Source organism: Haliotis rufescens, unplaced genomic scaffold (assembly GCF_023055435.1).
Source record: "Haliotis rufescens isolate VD_foot unplaced genomic scaffold, xgHalRufe1.0.p SCAF_20, whole genome shotgun sequence".
Lineage (NCBI taxonomy): Eukaryota > Metazoa > Mollusca > Gastropoda > Lepetellida > Haliotidae > Haliotis > Haliotis rufescens.
The window spans coordinates 4,302,232-4,321,567 of record NW_025963891.1 but is presented as its reverse complement, the minus strand read 5'-3'; the positions used below and the strand labels follow the sequence as shown (position 1 = coordinate 4,321,567).

Here is a 19,336-nt window from a genome sequence, read left to right as displayed (position 1 = left end):
CAACTTTTCAGGTAAATTCGATCATGCCCCTTTTACCAAGATTTCAAAAACATACGAGTTCGACAACGGTTACGACATTAAAAGCCTTAGTAAAGCATTTGTGGTGGACAGTTAGAGGACATTCATGTTCGATGCAATGTCGTATTTTGAGTGTGTATTACCATATGTTCACGTGTTATATTCAAGTGAACTCTTGACTCTCCTTTGCATGTGTTTATGACCGGTGCCATCGGTGGGGTCACACTTATATTTGGTGAATGATAATTAACGCGACAGACCATTGAGACGGGGACCCGGGGGTCAGGCTCGCTGACTTGGTTGATGCATGTCATCGTGTCCCAATTGCGTAGATCGATGCTCATGATGTCAGTCACTGGATTGTTTGGCCCAGACTCGATTATTTGCAGACCACCGTCATATAGCTGGGATATTGCTGAGTGCGGCGTTAAGCAAAATACAAACAATCACGGGTTTCACATCATTGATCAGTGTGAGGAATCGTACCCTGTTTTTTGTGTGGCTTGAGCAGATCAGTCCACCCAACCACTCACACACACTATGTACACTATCTCTAATTCTTCTCTCTTCAGTTTGGGCGCATCATGCGCTGCCCAGTGACGAAGTTCATCACGCACACGACGTCACACATCTGTTTCCTCATCCTCCTGGCGGCCGCCACGTTCCGCATCACCGAGTCAGGGGAGACAATCACCCAAACCACTGAGATTAATGAAACCAAGTACGCCCATCTCAGCAGCGAGGAGAAGATACAGAATATCTTGAAGGAAACCCTCCGCCCAGCGAATACACTCATCACTCATGTGCAGATCTGTATAGTATTTTGGATATTAGGTGAGCTACTGCACGTATAGATAATTATAGTATTTTGGATATTTGGTGAGTTAGGGCAACTACATCTGTTTAGTAATGTGGACATTCGTCGAGTTAGGGCACTACATCTGTTTAGTATTTTGGATTTAGGTGAGTTAGGGCAACTACATCTATATAGTATTTTGGATTTAGGTGAGTTAGGGCAACTACATCTATATAGTATTTTGGATTTAGGTGAGTTAGGGTAACTACATCTGTATATTATATTGGATATTTGGTGAGTTAGGGCAACTACATCTATATAGTATTTTGGATTTAGGTGAGTTAGGGTAACTACATCTGTATAGTATTTTGTATATTTGATGAGTTAGGGCACCTACATCTGTATAGTAATTTGGACATTCGGTGAGTTAGGGCAACTACATCTGTATAGTATTTTTGATTTAGGTGAGATAGGGCAACTACATCTGTATAGTAATTTGGATTTAGGTGAGTTAGGGTAACTACATCTGTATAGTAATTTGGATTTAGGTGAGTTAGGGCACCTACATCTGTATAATATTTTGGATTTAGGTGAGTTAGGGCAACTATAGTTACGTATAATATTTTGGATTTAGGTGAGTTAGGGCAACTATAGTTACGTATAGTATTTTGGATTTAGGTGAGTTAGGGCAACTATAGTTACGTATAGTATTTTGGATTTAGGTGAGCTAGGGCAACTATAGTTACGTATAGTATTTTGGATTTAGGTGAGTTAGGGCAACTATAGTTACGTATAGTATTTTGGATTTAGGTGAGTTAGGGCAACTTTAGTTATGTATAGTATTTTGGATTTAGGTGAGTTAGGGCAACTATAGTTACGTATAGTATTTTGGATTTAGGTGAGTTAGGGCACCTACATCTGTATAATATTTTGGATTTAGGTGAGTTAGGGCAACTATAGTTACGTATAATATTTTGGATTTAGGTGAGTTAGGGCAACTATAGTTACGTATAGTATTTTGGATTTAGGTGAGTTAGGGCAACTATAGTTACGTATAGTATTTTGGATTTAGGTGAGTTAGGGCAACTTTGGTTACGTATAATATTTTGGATTTAGGTGAGTTAGGGCAACTATAGTTATGTATAGTATTTTGCATATTATGTGAGGGCATGTGAGGTGTGTTTTGGATATTGAGTTACTGCACCTGCAGATGTGTATTATAATAATATAATGAATGTAATATAACGATATAATATATAATTGAAATTGAGAATTAGAGTATTTGATAATTGGAGTCTTTATAGATTTGAAACACATACGGTAAAATGCCACGTCAGGATGTCCTTAGCCAATGATATGTGAGTTAGATTATGTGCATTCATGACTTCAAACGTGTCAGGATGATTGACAACGTGTATAATAGGTAAGTATTATCGGGACTGTATGTTTGGCGCTTTGGGTATGTATTGTAATAGTTACATAATCTTCCAGTGCATTTGAATAACATGTCCAGATGTATGTAGAAACGTAACTAAACATGTAAAATGTTTTGTATGATGTGAATAATAACTCCATTTCTAAATTTGATCTCATTGTGCGATTTCTAAGCATGTTTTATCGGCATGGTTCTCATACTGTAGGTGTTTGATAAATACCACCTGCCTTCTGCTTCTGCTTATATGCATGCGGGTAGACACCTGTTTCCATGGTGATGGGTGTTTGGTGTTGCTTGGCAACCATCGTGCTATAGCAATGCGAATGAAGCCTATTTCTCCTTCTTGCGCATGTCCATTACGACTAGTAGACCAGTGTTCTAGAACCTGACTAGTCCCTGGGACAAGGTAAGTGCTCGCAGCGACCTCCCGGACAGCGGTAACACCACCTCGCTGCCGTGCAGGGTAACTAATGCATCAATCACACTGACGATGTCCTGAAACACAAGCCCGTATCCTATGTATTCAACAGTTGCCTAACCAACTCCCCTCGATAAGCTCACCTTGGTATATCCAACAGTTGTCAGTCTTACCCCTCGATAAACTCACCTTGTTATAACCAACTGTTGTCAGTCTAAACCCTCCATAAACGTATTTTGGTATATCCTACTTCTGTCAGTCTAACCCCTCGATAAATTCCCCCTTTTATATCCTACTTTTGTCAGTATAACCCCTCCATAATCTTACCTTCGTATATCTTATATCTATCAGTCTAACCCCAGTCTAACTACACCCCGACCATCACCTCAATACCCCCACACACACTACACCCCAACCATCACCTCATTACCCACCCACCCACACACTACACCCTAACCATCACTTCAATACCCACCCACACACCACAATCCAACAATCACTTCAATACCCACCCACACACTACACCCCGACCATCACTTCAATACCCACACACACACTACACCCCAACCATCACTTCAATACCCGCCCACACACCACAGCCCAACCATCACTTCAATACCCACACACACACCACCCACCAACCATTACCTCAATACCCACCCACACCATACACCCCAACCATCACTTCAATACCCACACACACTACACCCCGACCATCACTTCAATACCCACACACACACTACACCCCGACCATCACCTCAATACCCACACACACAATACACCCCGACCATCACTTCAATACCCACACACACACTACACCCCGACCATCACTTCAAAACCCACACACACCACAACCCAACCATCACCTCAATACCCACCCACACACCACAGCCCAACCATCACTTCAATACCCACCCACACACTACACCCCGACCATCACTTCAATACCCACGCACACCACAACCCAACCATCACCTCAATACCCACTCACACACCACAGCCCAACCATCACTTCAATACCCACACACACACTACACCCCAACCATCACCTCAATACCCACACACACACTACACCCCGACCATCACCTCAATAACCCACACACACACTACACCCCAACCATCACCTCATTACCCACCCACACACTACACCCCAACCATCACTTCAATACCCGCCCACACATTACACCCCAACCATCACTTCAATACCCGCCCACACATTACACCCCAACCGTCACCTGAATACCAACACACACACCACAACCCAACCATCACCTCAATACCCACACACACACTACACCCCAACCATCACTTAAATACCCACACAAATACTACGCCCCGACCATCACTTCAATACCCACACACACCACAGCCCAACCATCACTTCAATACCCCCACACACACTACACCCCGACCATCACTTCAATACCCACACACACACTACACCCTATCCATCACCTCAATACCCCCACACACACCACTACCCAACCATCACTTCAATACCCACCCACACACTACACCCCAACCATCACTTCAATACCCACCCACACACCACACCCTATCCATCACCTCAATACCCACCCACACACCACAGCCCAACCATCACTTCAATACCCACCCACACACTACACCCTATCCATCACCTCAATACCCACACACACACCACTACCCAACCATCACTTCAATACCCACCCACACACTACACCCCAACCATCACTTCAATACCCACCCACACACCACACCCCAACCATCACCTCAATACCCACCCACACACCACACCCCAACCATCACCTCAATACCCACACACACACCACACCCCAACCATCACCTCAATACCCACCCACACACTACACCCCAACCATCACTTCAATACCCACCCACACACCACACCCCAACCATCACCTCAATACCCACCCACACACCACACCCCAACCATCACCTCAATACCCACCCACACACCACACCCCAACCATCACCTCAATACCCACCCACACACCACACCCCAACCATCACCTCAATAGCCACCCACACACCACGCCACGACCCCATCATCACCCACTTGTCTTGTTCACTCTACCCTGGCGCTCATTGCCCCTTCATGGTCACGGCCCGCCACTCCCGGAGCCTTGGCATCGTGTCTGAAATATTCGTCTAATGTTTATCAGTCCCTCTAAAAATACACCTACCACAGCTCATATGGTCGAACATAGCCTCGTGTAGCTGGGATATTAACTACCATGACGTTGACTACAGCAACAGTCAACATAACTGTGGTCGAACATAGCCTCGTGTAGCTGGGATATTAACTACCATGACCTTAAGTATAGCAACAGTCAACATAACTAGGTGCGACTACAACAATAGACACTGACAACGTATCGTGGTGCGACTAGGACCACAACATGACATTATGTAACAAAGGGAAACAGACGTCAGCATGACGTTATCAGAATATGAGAATCAGATGTGATCATGGTGTTATCTGACTAGGAGAAACAGACGTAAGCATGGCGTTATCTGCCCAGGGAAACAAAGGCTAGGGGAAACACACGCTGTCAGCGCGATATTATCAGACTAGGGGAAAAAGACGTTGTCAGCATGACCTTATCTGACTAGGAGAAACAGACGTAAGCCTGGCGTTATCTGACTAGGGGAAACAGACGTAGGTCTGGCGTTATCTGACTAGGAGAATCAGACGTAAGTATGGCGTTATCTGACTAGGGGAAACAGACGTAAGTCTGGCGTTATCTGACTAGGAGAACCAGACGTAAGTATGGCGTTATCTGAAGAGGGGAAACAGACGTAAGCCTGGCGTTATCTGACTAGGGGAAACAGACATAAGTCTGGCGTTATCTGACTAGGGAAAACAGACATAAGTCTGGCGTTATCTGACTAGGGAAAACAGACGTAAGTCTGGCGTTATCTGACTAGGAGAATCAGACGTAAGTATGGCGTTATCTGACTAAGAGAACCAGACGTAAGCCTGGCGTTATCTGACTAGGGGAAACAGACGTAAGTCTGGCGTTATCTGACTAGGAGAATCAGACGTAAGTATGGCGTTATCTGACTAAGAGAACCAGACGTAAGCCTGGCGTTATCTGACTAGGGGAAACAGACGTAAGTCTGGCGTTATCTGACTAGGAGAACCAGACGTAAGTATGGCGTTATCTGAAGAGGGGAAACAGACGTAAGTCTGGCGTTATTAGACTTGGGAAACAAAGACTAGGGGAAACAGATGCTGTCAGCACGTCACTATCAGACTGGGAGACACAGATGTCATCATATCACAATGCGTCTACACAATGCACTTTACAATGTGATATCTCCAGTCTGTGACAGTGGACACCGCGACTAGGAATGAGACTCTGGTTCTGACGCGCTGTCTGCACAGCCTTGAGACTTGTTACTACAATACCCATCTATGAATATAAAAACAATCTAGCTGTCTATCTTACAGAAACTTAATCAGAAAACCGCAGCATAATTGCATTACATTTTTTACATTCACGATCAGTTTCAGCACGTTTGACCTATTGCTGTACAAAAAACCCCATAAAGTGTCAGTTATATCGTTCAGAAACCAACCATCAATCATCATACAAAAATGATGCTTCGAATTACAATATTTCATTAGGGTGATCACACATAATCTTCCACTGCGCTTGTGGTGTCTAAGAAGATTTCAGAAACATTTGCAAATTCCCGCAAAGCCTACATATCGGTATGAAGAACGAGAGAGTGAGTTGGGTTTAACGCCGCTTTTGACAGTAATCACGGCGTGTCAGCTTAATGTGGGAGGAAAGCCCGAAGTGATGCAGGTCTCAGACGTTTACCACCTCGGTGAAACCCACGAGCACGGGTATGGTACTAACAAACCTAGAAACAAAAGCGGGGCGAACCGGGATTCGAACCCATAATCCTAGGTTTCTGGCGTTCCCAAGGGATGCAACTCTGCACAGCGAATCACGGCGCCTTAGACGACTGGGCCACCCGTGCTCCCCGGTATGATGACCAATCACGTTCCTTATTGCGGCCTACTTCTTCCCTACAGCTCTTAGTGTATGTTTATAGAAAGGTGAACATGGCGACAATGGCACTTCCGGTACTGGGAGAGTAACAAGGAAAGCCAAGTATACTGACTTTGAGGAATATTGACGTTGTTCGACAATCATTCCAAGGTTTTTCACGCAAACTTAACCACATGAGTTGTATGTGCAAGACGTCAGTCTAAGTTAGATCTTACAATCATAATGGTGTATGACACTTACAATGAAACAGCAAACCAGAACAGACTTTCAGAACAAAAACTAATTTTTGGTTTAGTAAGAGTCTTATCAGACCCAAATTCAATATTTTAGATGGAAAACTGATAAACATTTCACGAACTGTAGCCAGTACACGCGGCGATGTTAACACCGCGACTGTCGTTGTCGTAGACGCACGCACAGCATCCAGCGCATTGCGTGCCCTTGATGATAGGCTAGAGGCCTGCGGTATCTGACGGGGATAATATGTGCACCGTTTGTCAAGCAAGAAGGTAACACTTTGCATGAATCTATTCTACTCCGTTTCATTGCAGGTCTTCTATGGATTGAATGCAAACAAGTGTACATCTCAGGAGCCCGGGCTTACACCACGGACTATTATAACTTCATTGATTTTAGTGTCTTATCTATGTATCTAGCATCATACGTCCTTCGATTCTTCACGGAGTACCAGGTAGCGGCGGCCGACAGGTAAACACAGTTATCGCCCTTCCCTCCTCACCCCACAGTCTAGCCATGTAGATAGCTCCAACTCTCTCTCATTGCAGGTGTGTTATGGATCGAGTGCAAGCAGGTGTACCACTCTGGCGCCCGATCCTATACCACGGACTATTATAACTTTATGGATTTCAGTATGCTAACAATGTATCTTGCTTCGTATGTGTTGCGGTTCTTCACAGAGTACAAGGTATCGGAGGCCGACAGGTAACCAATCCACCGCGACTTTCTGCCGGGCTTTGTCTGTGTTTGTGTCTGTCGTTCGTCTCTCTATCTTGAGGCACCAACTTCTAACACAGGAGACATATGGTTGTGTGTGTTGCCACAGCTCGCCTGGCTGTCATGTGTGTCTAACCAATACACATGTATTTGCACTACTTTTGTTTTGATAAATGCAGTTTCTAAATGTCTACCTATATTCTACACACACAACACCTCCACAATTATGGGTCCGTACACGCAAAGGAACGCGGTGCGTTGTCCTATCCCAATAAGGTAGCCTAGTGGTATGTGCGCCTGCGCGAAATGGACAAGAGTTGTGTTTAATTCCCACATGATTACGTCGTCTCATCAACCATCATATTGCTGTAAAGTGGTTCAAGCGATACGAGACCTTGTCGCGTCCGCCTAGAGATTAACTCAGCTTCCAGTAAATCCACTGTATTATATATGATGTCGGAGGGCTTTATAGGTCGTAGTTGATCGAGAGGGCGTTGTATGTGAAATATCTTAACACAAAAGTTCATACACAGACATTGCTATTTTGATGCCGATATTAATGATGTTATCCGTCTTGACATTGTGAATCATCGATCTATATGAACAAATGAAATGAATGAAATCCCGTGTGTATTTGTTTGATAAATACGATCCTCTTTAATTTCATATCGGAGGTAGGATTGATGTTGTCTTCAGACATGCAGGTTCCTTTGTATCTAAAGTACACACAAGCGATATGTTTTTCTATCGAAAAAGACGCGCGTCCAGCCTAGTCTAGCGACGTCGTTAACGACGTGCGAAACGGTGCTACATCGCTGTCACGTACACAGGGCACATTGTTGGTGTTTGGGGGGCACAGTATGCACGTGGAGTGAGACAGAGAGTCGAGGCACATTGTTGGTGTTTGGGGGCACAGTATGCACGTGGAGTGAGACAGAGAGTCGGACCACATTGTTGGTGTTTGGGGGCACAGTATGCACGTGGAGTGAGACAGAGAGTCGGAGCACATTGTTGGTGTTTGGGGGCACAGTATGCACGTGGAGTGAGACAGAGAGTCGGACCACATTGTTGGTGTTTGGGGGCACAGTATGCACGTGGAGTGTGACACAGAGTCGAGGCACATTGTTGGTGTTTGGGGGCACAGTATGCACGTGGAGTGAGACAGAGAGTCGGACCACATTGTTGGTGTTTGGGGGCACAGTATGCACGTGGAGTGAGACAGAGAGTCGGACCACATTGTTGGTGTTTGGGGGCACAGTATGCACGTGGAGTGAGACAGAGAGTCGGAGCACATTGTTGGTGTTTGGGGGCACAGTATGCACGTGGAGTGAGACAGAGAGTCGGAGCACATTGTCGGTGTTTGGGGGGCACAGTATGCACGTGGAGTGAGACAGAGAGTCGGACCACATTGTTGGTGTTTGGGGGCACAGTATGCACGTGGAGTGTGACAGAGAGTCGGACCACATTGTTGGTGTTTGGGGGCACAGTATGCACGTGGAGTGAGACAGAGAGTCGGAGCACATTGTTGGTGTTTGGGGGCACAGTATGCACGTGGAGTGAGACAGAGAGTCGGACCACATTGTTGGTGTTTGGGGGCACAGTATGCACGTGGAGTGAGACAGAGAGTCGGAGCACATTGTTGGTGTTTGGGGGCACAGTATGCACGTGGAGTGTGACAGAGAGTCGGACCACATTGTTGGTGTTTGGGGGCACAGTATGCACGTGGAGTGAGACAGAGAGTCGGAGCACATTGTTGGTGTTTGGGGGCACAGTATGCACGTGGAGTGAGACAGAGAGTCGGAGCACATTGTTGGTGTTTGGGGGCACAGTATGCACGTGGAGTGAGACAGAGAGTCGGAGCACATTGTTGGTGTTTGGGGGCACAGTATGCACGTGGAGTGTGACAGAGAGTCGGACCACATTGTTGGTGTTTGGGGGGCACAGTATGCACGTGGAGTGAGACAGAGAGTCGGAGCACATTGTTGGTGTTTGGGGGCACAGTATGCACGTGGAGTGAGACAGAGAGTCGGAGCACATTGTTGGTGTTTGGGGGCACAGTATGCACGTGGAGTGTGACAGAGAGTCGGACCACATTGTTGGTGTTTGGGGGCACAGTATGCACGTGGAGTGAGACAGAGAGTCGGAGCACATTGTTGGTGTTTGGGGGCACAGTATGCACGTGGAGTGAGACAGAGAGTCGGAGCACATTGTTGGTGTTTGGGGGCACAGTATGCACGTGGAGTGAGACAGAGAGTCGGAGCACATTGTTGGTGTTTGGGGGCACAGTATGCACGTGGAGTGTGACAGAGAGTCGGACCACATTGTTGGTGTTTGGGGGGCACAGTATGCACGTGGAGTGAGACAGAGAGTCGGAGCACATTGTTGGTGTTTGGGGGCACAGTATGCACGTGGAGTGAGACAGAGAGTCGGAGCACATTGTTGGTGTTTGGGGGCACAGTATGCACGTGGAGTGAGACAGAGAGTCGGAGCACATTGTTGGTGTTTGGGGGCACAGTATGCACGTGGAGTGAGACAGAGAGTCGGACCACATTGTTGGTGTTTGGGGGCACAGTATGCACGTGGAGTGTGACACAGAGTCGAGGCACATTGTTGGTGTTTGGGGGCACAGTATGCACGTGGAGTGAGACAGAGAGTCGGACCACATTGTTGGTGTTTGGGGGCACAGTATGCACGTGGAGTGAGACAGAGAGTCGGACCACATTGTTGGTGTTTGGGGGCACAGTATGCACGTGGAGTGAGACAGAGAGTCGGAGCACATTGTTGGTGTTTGGGGGCACAGTATGCACGTGGAGTGAGACAGAGAGTCGGAGCACATTGTCGGTGTTTGGGGGGCACAGTATGCACGTGGAGTGAGACAGAGAGTCGGACCACATTGTTGGTGTTTGGGGGCACAGTATGCACGTGGAGTGTGACAGAGAGTCGGACCACATTGTTGGTGTTTGGGGGCACAGTATGCACGTGGAGTGAGACAGAGAGTCGGAGCACATTGTTGGTGTTTGGGGGCACAGTATGCACGTGGAGTGAGACAGAGAGTCGGACCACATTGTTGGTGTTTGGGGGCACAGTATGCACGTGGAGTGTGACAGAGAGTCGGACCACATTGTTGGTGTTTGGGGGGCACAGTATGCACGTGGAGTGAGACAGAGAGTCGGAGCACATTGTTGGTGTTTGGGGGCACAGTATGCACGTGGAGTGAGACAGAGAGTCGGACCACATTGTTGGTGTTTGGGGGCACAGTATGCACGTGGAGTGAGACAGAGAGTCGGACCACATTGTTGGTGTTTGGGGGCACAGTATGCACGTGGAGTGAGACAGAGAGTCGGACCACATTGTTGGTGTTTGGGGGCACAGTATGCACGTGGAGTGTGACAGAGAGTCGGTGTTTGGGGGGCACAGTATGCATGTGGAGTGAGACAGAGAGTCGGGGCACATTGTCGGTGTTTGGGGGGCACAGTATGCATGTGGAGTGAGACAGAGAGTCGGGGCACATTGTCGGTGTTTGGGGGGCACAGTATGCATGTGGAGTGAGACAGAGAGTCGGACCACATTGTTGGTGTTTGGGGGCACAGTATGCACGTGGAGTGAGACAGAGAGTCGGACCACATTGTTGGTGTTTGGGGGCACAGTATGCACGTGGAGTGAGACAGAGAGTCGGAGCACATTGTCGGTGTTTGGGGGGCACAGTATGCACGTGGAGTGAGACAGAGAGTCGGACCACATTGTTGGTGTTTGGGGGCACAGTATGCACGTGGAGTGAGACAGAGAGTCGGACCACATTGTTGGTGTTTGGGGGCACAGTATGCACGTGGAGTGAGACAGAGAGTCGGAGCACATTGTCGGTGTTTGGGGGGCACAGTATGCACGTGGAGTGAGACAGAGAGTCGGACCACATTGTTGGTGTTTGGGGGCACAGTATGCACGTGGAGTGAGACAGAGAGTCGGACCACATTGTTGGTGTTTGGGGGCACAGTATGCACGTGGAGTGAGACAGAGAGTCGGGGCACATTGTCGGTGTTTGGGGGGCACAGTATGCACGTGGAGTGAGACAGAGAGTCGGACCACATTGTTGGTGTTTGGGGGCACAGTATGCACGTGGAGTGAGACAGAGAGTCGGGGCACATTGTCGGTGTTTGGGGGGCACAGTATGCACGTGGAGTGAGACAGAGAGTCGGACCACATTGTTGGTGTTTGGGGGCACAGTATGCACGTGGAGTGAGACAGAGAGTCGGGGCACATTGTCGGTGTTTGGGGGGCACAGTATGCACGTGGAGTGAGACAGAGAGTCGGAGCACATTGTCGGTGTTTGGGGGGCACAGTATGCACGTGGAGTGTGACAGAGAGTCGGGGCACATTGTCGGTGGTTGGTTGGCACAGTATGCACGTGGAGTGTGACAGAGAGTCGGGGCACACTGTCGTTGTTTGGGGGCACAGTATGCACGTGGAGTGTGACAGAGAGTCGGAGCACACTATCAATAGTAGCGTGGCACGTTGTGTATCTGGTGTGTGTCGGAGCCGCATGTCGTCTGCTGCTCGAACCGTAATCAGACTTGTATCACCGGAAGTGAGCCTACACATACCACGTATTGTCTCGCATTTCACCGGAAGTGAATCTTCATACCCCATATTGTCGAGTGTTCACCGAAGTACTCTTTGTTGTATCAGTACGCACTTTACCCGAAGCAGCATGAATTGAGGTCAAGGTCGCGGCACAACCTTTTCAGCATAATAAGAACTTGAACCATACGTCATGACCTTTATATCAATCACACTGCGTCGGCTACAGTACGAACTGGGAGCCTAAGCTGAACTATCTACGTTGCATGTTAAGTAAATGTTTCTCTCTAACACACAAACGAACTTTTTTTAACACGCCAATTTGTCTATATTCTGATGGAATACCCTACGATACATTTATATGCAGCAGACATAGTGTTAAAATACACGTATGAAAACCGTCAAATGTATTTATTCCCTGAACGACAGTGGTTCCTAAATATTAGATCATATTTTTGTCCTTGAAAAAGGAAATGGGAAAGCACGTAGAACTTACATGCAGGTTGTTGATAGGAATTTGTTGTTGACATGAACATTGTCGTATTGTTTATGATGGTTACAATGCCAATATACAGGACTGCAGAATATTTAAACCTATCTGTTATATTTACCTACCCAACGACTCCGACTTCAGTGGGGGCGGTCGGGTAGCCTAGTGGTTAAAGCGTTCGCTCGTCACGCCGAAGACCCGGGTTCGATTCCCGACATGGGTACAATGTGTGAAGCCCATTTCTGGTGTCCCCCGCCGTGATATTGCTGGAATATTGCTAAAAGCGGCGTAAAACCAAACTCACTCACTCACTCACTCCGACTTCAGTGAGGAAAGAAAATGATGGACATATAAACCTTAATGTTGTGACCATGAAACGAATCGTCTTACACGATATATCGCGGTATCGGAGTTCGAGTTAACGAGATTCCCCTTTAAACACTATTAAATTCTGTGCAAAGTATCCTTCCCACATTCATCCTTGTGCTGACGAATAATGTCTTTACTCCCGCCACGTCACTGGTGAGAGGTTATCCCCTGAGCTCGCCGCGTTCATACAGGCGTTAGGTAATTGACAGCACGGCCTTTATATACTCCATGAATGCTAATAGGATATCGAACATTTTTCACTGCCAAATGAAACATCAGAAGTGACGCACGCGAATGAATAGTTCAGCTTAAGGCGAAGTATACACAGTCACTTTATAACATGAAGTTTTTGCCACAGTGCACACTAGTATCCACAATAAAATAAATCGTTCTATATGTAACAATGTAATTTGTTCAGCGATTTTATTTTGCAGTATGTAATAACATCGCTTATACACATAACGTGTCGCAGTTGGTGTACACGAGTGATATGTATTGCAGGACGTCCAATGGCACAAATCGGGCGAGAGAACTACTTATGCAACAAAACCACACATACTTCCATCTTCTGGTTGCTGAGATTAAGAACCCGAACCATAAGATCAATTACTTCATGGAAGCATGTAAGTCAATAGGGGTTGCAGATTTTCTTCACCGCATTCCCCGAATGCTCGTATTTCATAGGACCGTTAGCTTTGTGGGATCATAACGGCGTACTTATAGTCACTGGTCTACTACACCCAAAAGGGCAGGCACAGAGTTGGCTTAGCGCTCTACAAAGTTGAAACAGAGCTGTACAAAGTTGACATAGAGCTGTACAAAGTTGACATAGAGCTGTACAAAGTTGACATAGAGCTGCACAAAGTTGACAAAGAGCTGTTCAACGTTGACATAGAGCTGAACAACGTTGGCATAGAGCTGTACAAAGTTGGCATAGAGCTGTACAAAGTTGCAATAGGACTGTACAAAGTTGACATAGAGCTGTACAAAGTTGACATAGAGCTGTACAAAGTTGACATAGAGCTGTTCAAAGTTGAAATAGCACTGTACAAAGTTGAAATAGAGCTGTACAAAGTTGACATAGAGCTGTACAACGTTGACATATAGCTGTACAACGTTGACATAGAGCTGTACAACGTTGGCATAGAGCTGTACAAAGTTGACATAGAGCTGTACAACGTTGACATAGAGCTGTACAACGTTGACATAGAGCTGTACAAAGTTGGCATAGAGCTGTACAAAGTTGCAATAGGACTGTACAAAGTTGACATAGAGCTGTACAAAGTTGACATAGAGCTGTACAAAGTTGACATAGAGCTGTTCAAAGTTGAAATAGCACTGTACAAAGTTGAAATAGAGCTGTTCAAAGTTGAAATAGCACTGTACAAAGTTGAAATAGAGCTGTACAAAGTTGACATAGAGCTGTACAACGTTGACATATAGCTGTACAACGTTGACATAGAGCTGTACAACGTTGGCATAGAGCTGTACAAAGTTGACATAGAGCTGTTAAACGTTGACATAGAGCTGTACAACGTTGACATAGAGCTGTACAACGTTGTCACTGCGCTGAACAACGCTGGCATAACTCTATTCAAACATAGCATAGAGCTTCTTTGAGAGGCATTTAGAAGTTTGAGTACTAATAAGGATAAAATATATGGATGAACAAGTTCTTCATTGCAATTAGGAGCGACGTTTCGGTGTAGATTCGATATCAAGAAATTGATGATGACTTGCTTGATAACGGTGTTAGAACCTTCACCGAAACGTCGCTCCTTCATATGCATATAGCTGTACAAAATCGGCATACCGTTCACACCGTTGGCATAGCTCTCTACATCTATGCGTCTGTGATTCGAATGTTGTAATCCGTGCTGGAATAGCGCTGTATATCTTTGTTGTATTGGTTGGAAATAAATAGGAAATAAGCTTGCCGGATAGGAAGGGGACATGGTATGACGTGACAAGAATTAAAAGATCGTGACAAGATTTTCTATCTGCCATTCCAGCACGGTTCCATTGGGAAGCCAACGACCCTGAGATTGTCTCCGACGTCTTGTTCGCCATTGCCAACGTCATCAGCTTTGCACGCACCACCTACCTCATGCCAGCCTTCGAGGTGTTGGGCCCCCTGCAGATATCCCTAGGGCGCATGATCGGCGATATCACCAGGTTCATGGTGCTGTTTACCCTGGTGAGTACAACATGAGTAAGTCATTGTACGTTTACCTTGGTGAGTACAGCATGAGTAAGTCATTGTTTGTTTACCCTGGTGAGTACAAGATGCATGCGAGTAAGTCAATGTCTGTTTACCCTGGTGAGTAAAACATACATACGAGTAAGTCAATGTCTGTTTACCCTGGTGAGTAAAACATACACAAGAGTAAGTCAATGTCTGTTTACCCTGGTGAGTAAAACATACACAAGAGTAAGTCAATGTCTGTTTACCCTGGTGAGTAAAACTTACATACGAGTAAGTCAATGTCTGTTTACCCAGGTGAGTAAAACATACACAAGAGTAAGTCAATGTCTGTTTACCCTGGTGAGTCCAACCTACACACGAGTAAGTCAATGTCTGTTTACCCTGGTGAGTAAAACATACACAAGAGTAAGTCAATGTCTGTTTACCCTGGTGAGTAAAACATACACAAGAGTAAGTCAATGTCTGTTTACCCTGGTGAGTAAAACATACACAAGAGTAAGTCAATGTCTGTTAACCATGGTGAGTAAAACATACACAAGAGTAAGTCAATGTCTGTTTACCCTGGTGAGTAAAACATACACAAGAGTAAGTCAATGTCTGTTTACCCTGGTGAGTACAACATCCCCACGAGTAAGTCAATGTCTGTTTACCCTGGTGAGTAAAACATACACAAGAGTAAGTCAATGTCTGTTTAACCTGGTGAGTAAAACCTACACACGAGTAAGTCAATGTCTGTTTACCCTGGTGAGTAAAACATACACACGAGTAAGTCAATGTCTGTTTACCCTGGTGAGTACAACATTCCCACGAGTAAGTCAATGTCTGTTTACCCTGGTGAGTAAAACATACACAAGAGTAAGTCAATGTCTGTTTAACCTGGTGAGTAAAACATACACACGAGTAAGTCAATGTCTGTTTACCCTGGTGAGTAAAACATACACACGAGTAAGTCAATGTCTGTTTACCCTGGTGAGTACAACATTCCCACGAGTAAGTCAATGTCTGTTAACCATGGTGAGTATAACATACACAAGAGTAAGTCAATGTCTGTTTACCCTGGTGAGTAAAACATACACAAGAGTAAGTCAATGTCTGTTTACCCTGGTGAGTAAAACATACACAAGAGTAAGTCAATGTCTGTTTACCCTGGTGAGTAAAACCTACACAAGAGTAAGTCAATGTCTGTTTACCCTGGTGAGTAAAACATACATACGAGTAAGTCAATGTCTGTTTACCCTGGTGAGTAAAACATACACAAGAGTAAGTCAATGTCTGTTTACCCTGGTGAGTAAAACATACATACGAGTAAGTCAATGTCTGTTTACCCTGGTGAGTCCAACCTACACACGAGTAAGTCAATGTCTGTTTACCCTGGTGAGTAAAACATACACAAGAGTAAGTCAATGTCTGTTTACCCTGGTGAGTAAAACATACACAAGAGTAAGTCAATGTCTGTTTACCCTGGTGAGTAAAACATACACAAGAGTAAGTCAATGTCTGTTTACCCTGGTGAATAAAACATACACAAGAGTAAGTCAATGTCTGTTTACCCTGGTGAGTAAAACATACACAAGAGTAAGGCAATGTATGTTTACCCTGGTGAGTAAAACATACACAAGAGTAAGTCAATGTCTGTTTACCCTGGTGAGTAAAACATACACAAGAGTAAGGCAATGTATGTTTACCCGGGTGAGTACAACTTACACACGAGTAAGTCAATTTCTGTTTACCCTGGTGAGTAAGCCAATTCCTGTTTATTTGGTGACGGTGACTACAACAAACACACGAGTCCAAGGCGCCGCAATTAGTTGTGCAGAGTTGTGTTCCTTTAGCGTGTATGAAACATATGATCATGAGTTCGAATCCCAGATTAGCTCTGATCACAATTCTAGGTTCGTCATCAGCACACGCCTGCTTGTTGGTAAACGCCTCAACCTGCCTCGCGTCGGCCTTCCTCCCACAAGCTGACACGCCTTGATGTAACGGTAATACTTTCAGAGCTGTACTGTTATAACCAAAGTCCATCTCTCCACCCCAGGTACTATTCGCCTTCATGGTGGGCCTGCACAACTTGTACTGGTACTACGGGGCGCAGAAAATCAAGATGGAGATCAATGGCAATCTCGTCAGCGTTCACGCAGCGAAAGCATTCCAAGGGTAAGTCCCAGACTGCCAGAACATCCCCGGACCAATGCTTCTCTAGTGGGGGCCATGAAGCACCCATTCCAAGCTCGCTTAATCCCAATGAGTCTTACATTATCGTGCATTTTTTCACGTCGCCAGGTTTTTCTGCACCCGTCCTAAATAGTAGTTATTTAATTGGAGTTATGTCTCGGAATTCCGTTGTGACGTATTTAGGTCACGTGTTACGTTTGCTCCTCCAGTCTTTAAAGATCGGTCGATGGCTTCCTTTGATGTAATTTAGCGGTTACTACAGCGGTCTGCGTGACGCGAGGCGTTACTACCTACACGCGGCAGTTAAAGTGAGCGGAAAGTAGAACGAGGGCTATAATCTAAAAAAAACGGCCTCCTAAATGTTTCCATATCAAAATATATATTCCAATTCAGGCTATGTGGCTTTCCCGAGAATAACATCCTGTAAGAAACACGCAGGGACGTTTATGCTCCTTGTCAAATTAATGTTTCTGGTTCCCGAAGTGAGTCTATTTGATGTTCCATTATCAATACGTACTTGCTATCGGGCACACTATGAATAAAAACGTCATAAAAGTAAACAAACGTATTTTGAAAACTTCGAATCAGTGAATCATGATTGATTTACCCTAAATAGATCTTTCAGCTAAAGTACAACTTCAAGCATATCCAGGTTCCAGTTGCCTGCTTCACAGTCGGTAGATCGTTAGTTCCAAACTCGAGGGTGGGCGAATATACGGACGTTGCGACCGGAAGCTGTCAGGGGTATTCAGAACGGCCATTCATACTTCTGGGGATCTAATTCCAGCAAACACTTTAAGGGTTAGGTGCCAATCAGTCGATATTATGAGATAACATGCAGCGCTATAACGCAATTCAGAGTGACGTTTGCATGTCAGATTTCATTACACTTGATCCATGCTCCTCGTGGGCTGAACACTGGCTCGTCGTGCCGGAGTAGGGGTGCTTCACGGAGACGACAAGTTGAGCGTGGGGGTCAAGCAGGGTAGGGGAGACACTTAATACTCTTAAAGGATTGCAAAAAGGTGTACGGAGGGGAGGGGGGTAAAAGCGGTCGTGTGCCTGGGTTGGATGCAGTCGGGGAGTGTGTGTGTGTGTGTGTGTGTGGGGGGGGGGGGGGGGGGGGGGGCTAGGTCCAGCCATAGGGTGATGTCGATGGGTGAGGGATACGCTTTACATGGGGGCACGGTAGGGATGAAGTACACTTGAGTGTGGATGGCCCGGTGGGGACGTTGTACACGCGGAATGGTAGGGGTGACACTGTATACATGTGGGTATGTAAAGGCCAGGGTGTGTCAACTTGAAGCCAGGGTGTGGATCTTGAAGCAAGGGTGGGGATCTTGAAGCAAGGATGGCGATCTTGAAGCAAGGGTGGGGAACATGAAGAGAACTTGAAACAATGGTAGGGATCTTGAAGTATGGATGGGGTACTTGAAGCAAGAGTAGGTAACCTGAGGCAGGGGTAGGGGATTCGAAGCAGGGGTGGGGAACTTGAAGCAAGGGTGGGGACTTGAAGCAAGGAAGGGCAACATGAAGGGAACTTGACGCAAGGATGGGAAACTGAAGCAAAGGAAGGGAACTTGAAGCAAAAGAAGGGAACTTGAAGCAATGGTGGGGAACTTGGAAGCAGGGGTGGGGAACTTGAAGCAATGGTGGGGGAACTTGAAGGGAGCTTAAAGCAAGGGTGGGAAACTGAAGGGAACTTGAAGCAAGGGTGGGAAACTTGAAGCAAGGATGGGGAACATGAAACAAAGGTGGGGAACTTGAAGCTAGAGTGGGAAACATGAAGGGAACTTGAAGCAAGGGTGGGAAACTTGAAGCAAGGGGTGAGAACTTGAATCAAGGGAAGGAAACTTGCCGCGTCCCGTGTTGGCA

At 46.1% G+C, this 19,336-nt stretch overlaps 1 protein-coding gene across 1 annotated transcript in view; it reads left to right on the top strand.

Annotated features, from left to right (window-relative positions):
* The window catches only part of LOC124142693 (short transient receptor potential channel 3-like), a 116,159-nt gene that overhangs the window by 83,023 nt on the left and 13,800 nt on the right, over positions 1-19,336 (top strand). The window contains exons 5-9 of the mRNA XM_048400985.1: positions 591-852; positions 7,244-7,400; positions 13,582-13,703; positions 15,093-15,277; positions 17,325-17,443. Coding sequence (XP_048256942.1) covers positions 591-852; positions 7,244-7,400; positions 13,582-13,703; positions 15,093-15,277; positions 17,325-17,443 — 845 coding nt within the window. The remainder of the gene's footprint in view (positions 1-590; positions 853-7,243; positions 7,401-13,581; positions 13,704-15,092; positions 15,278-17,324; positions 17,444-19,336) is intronic.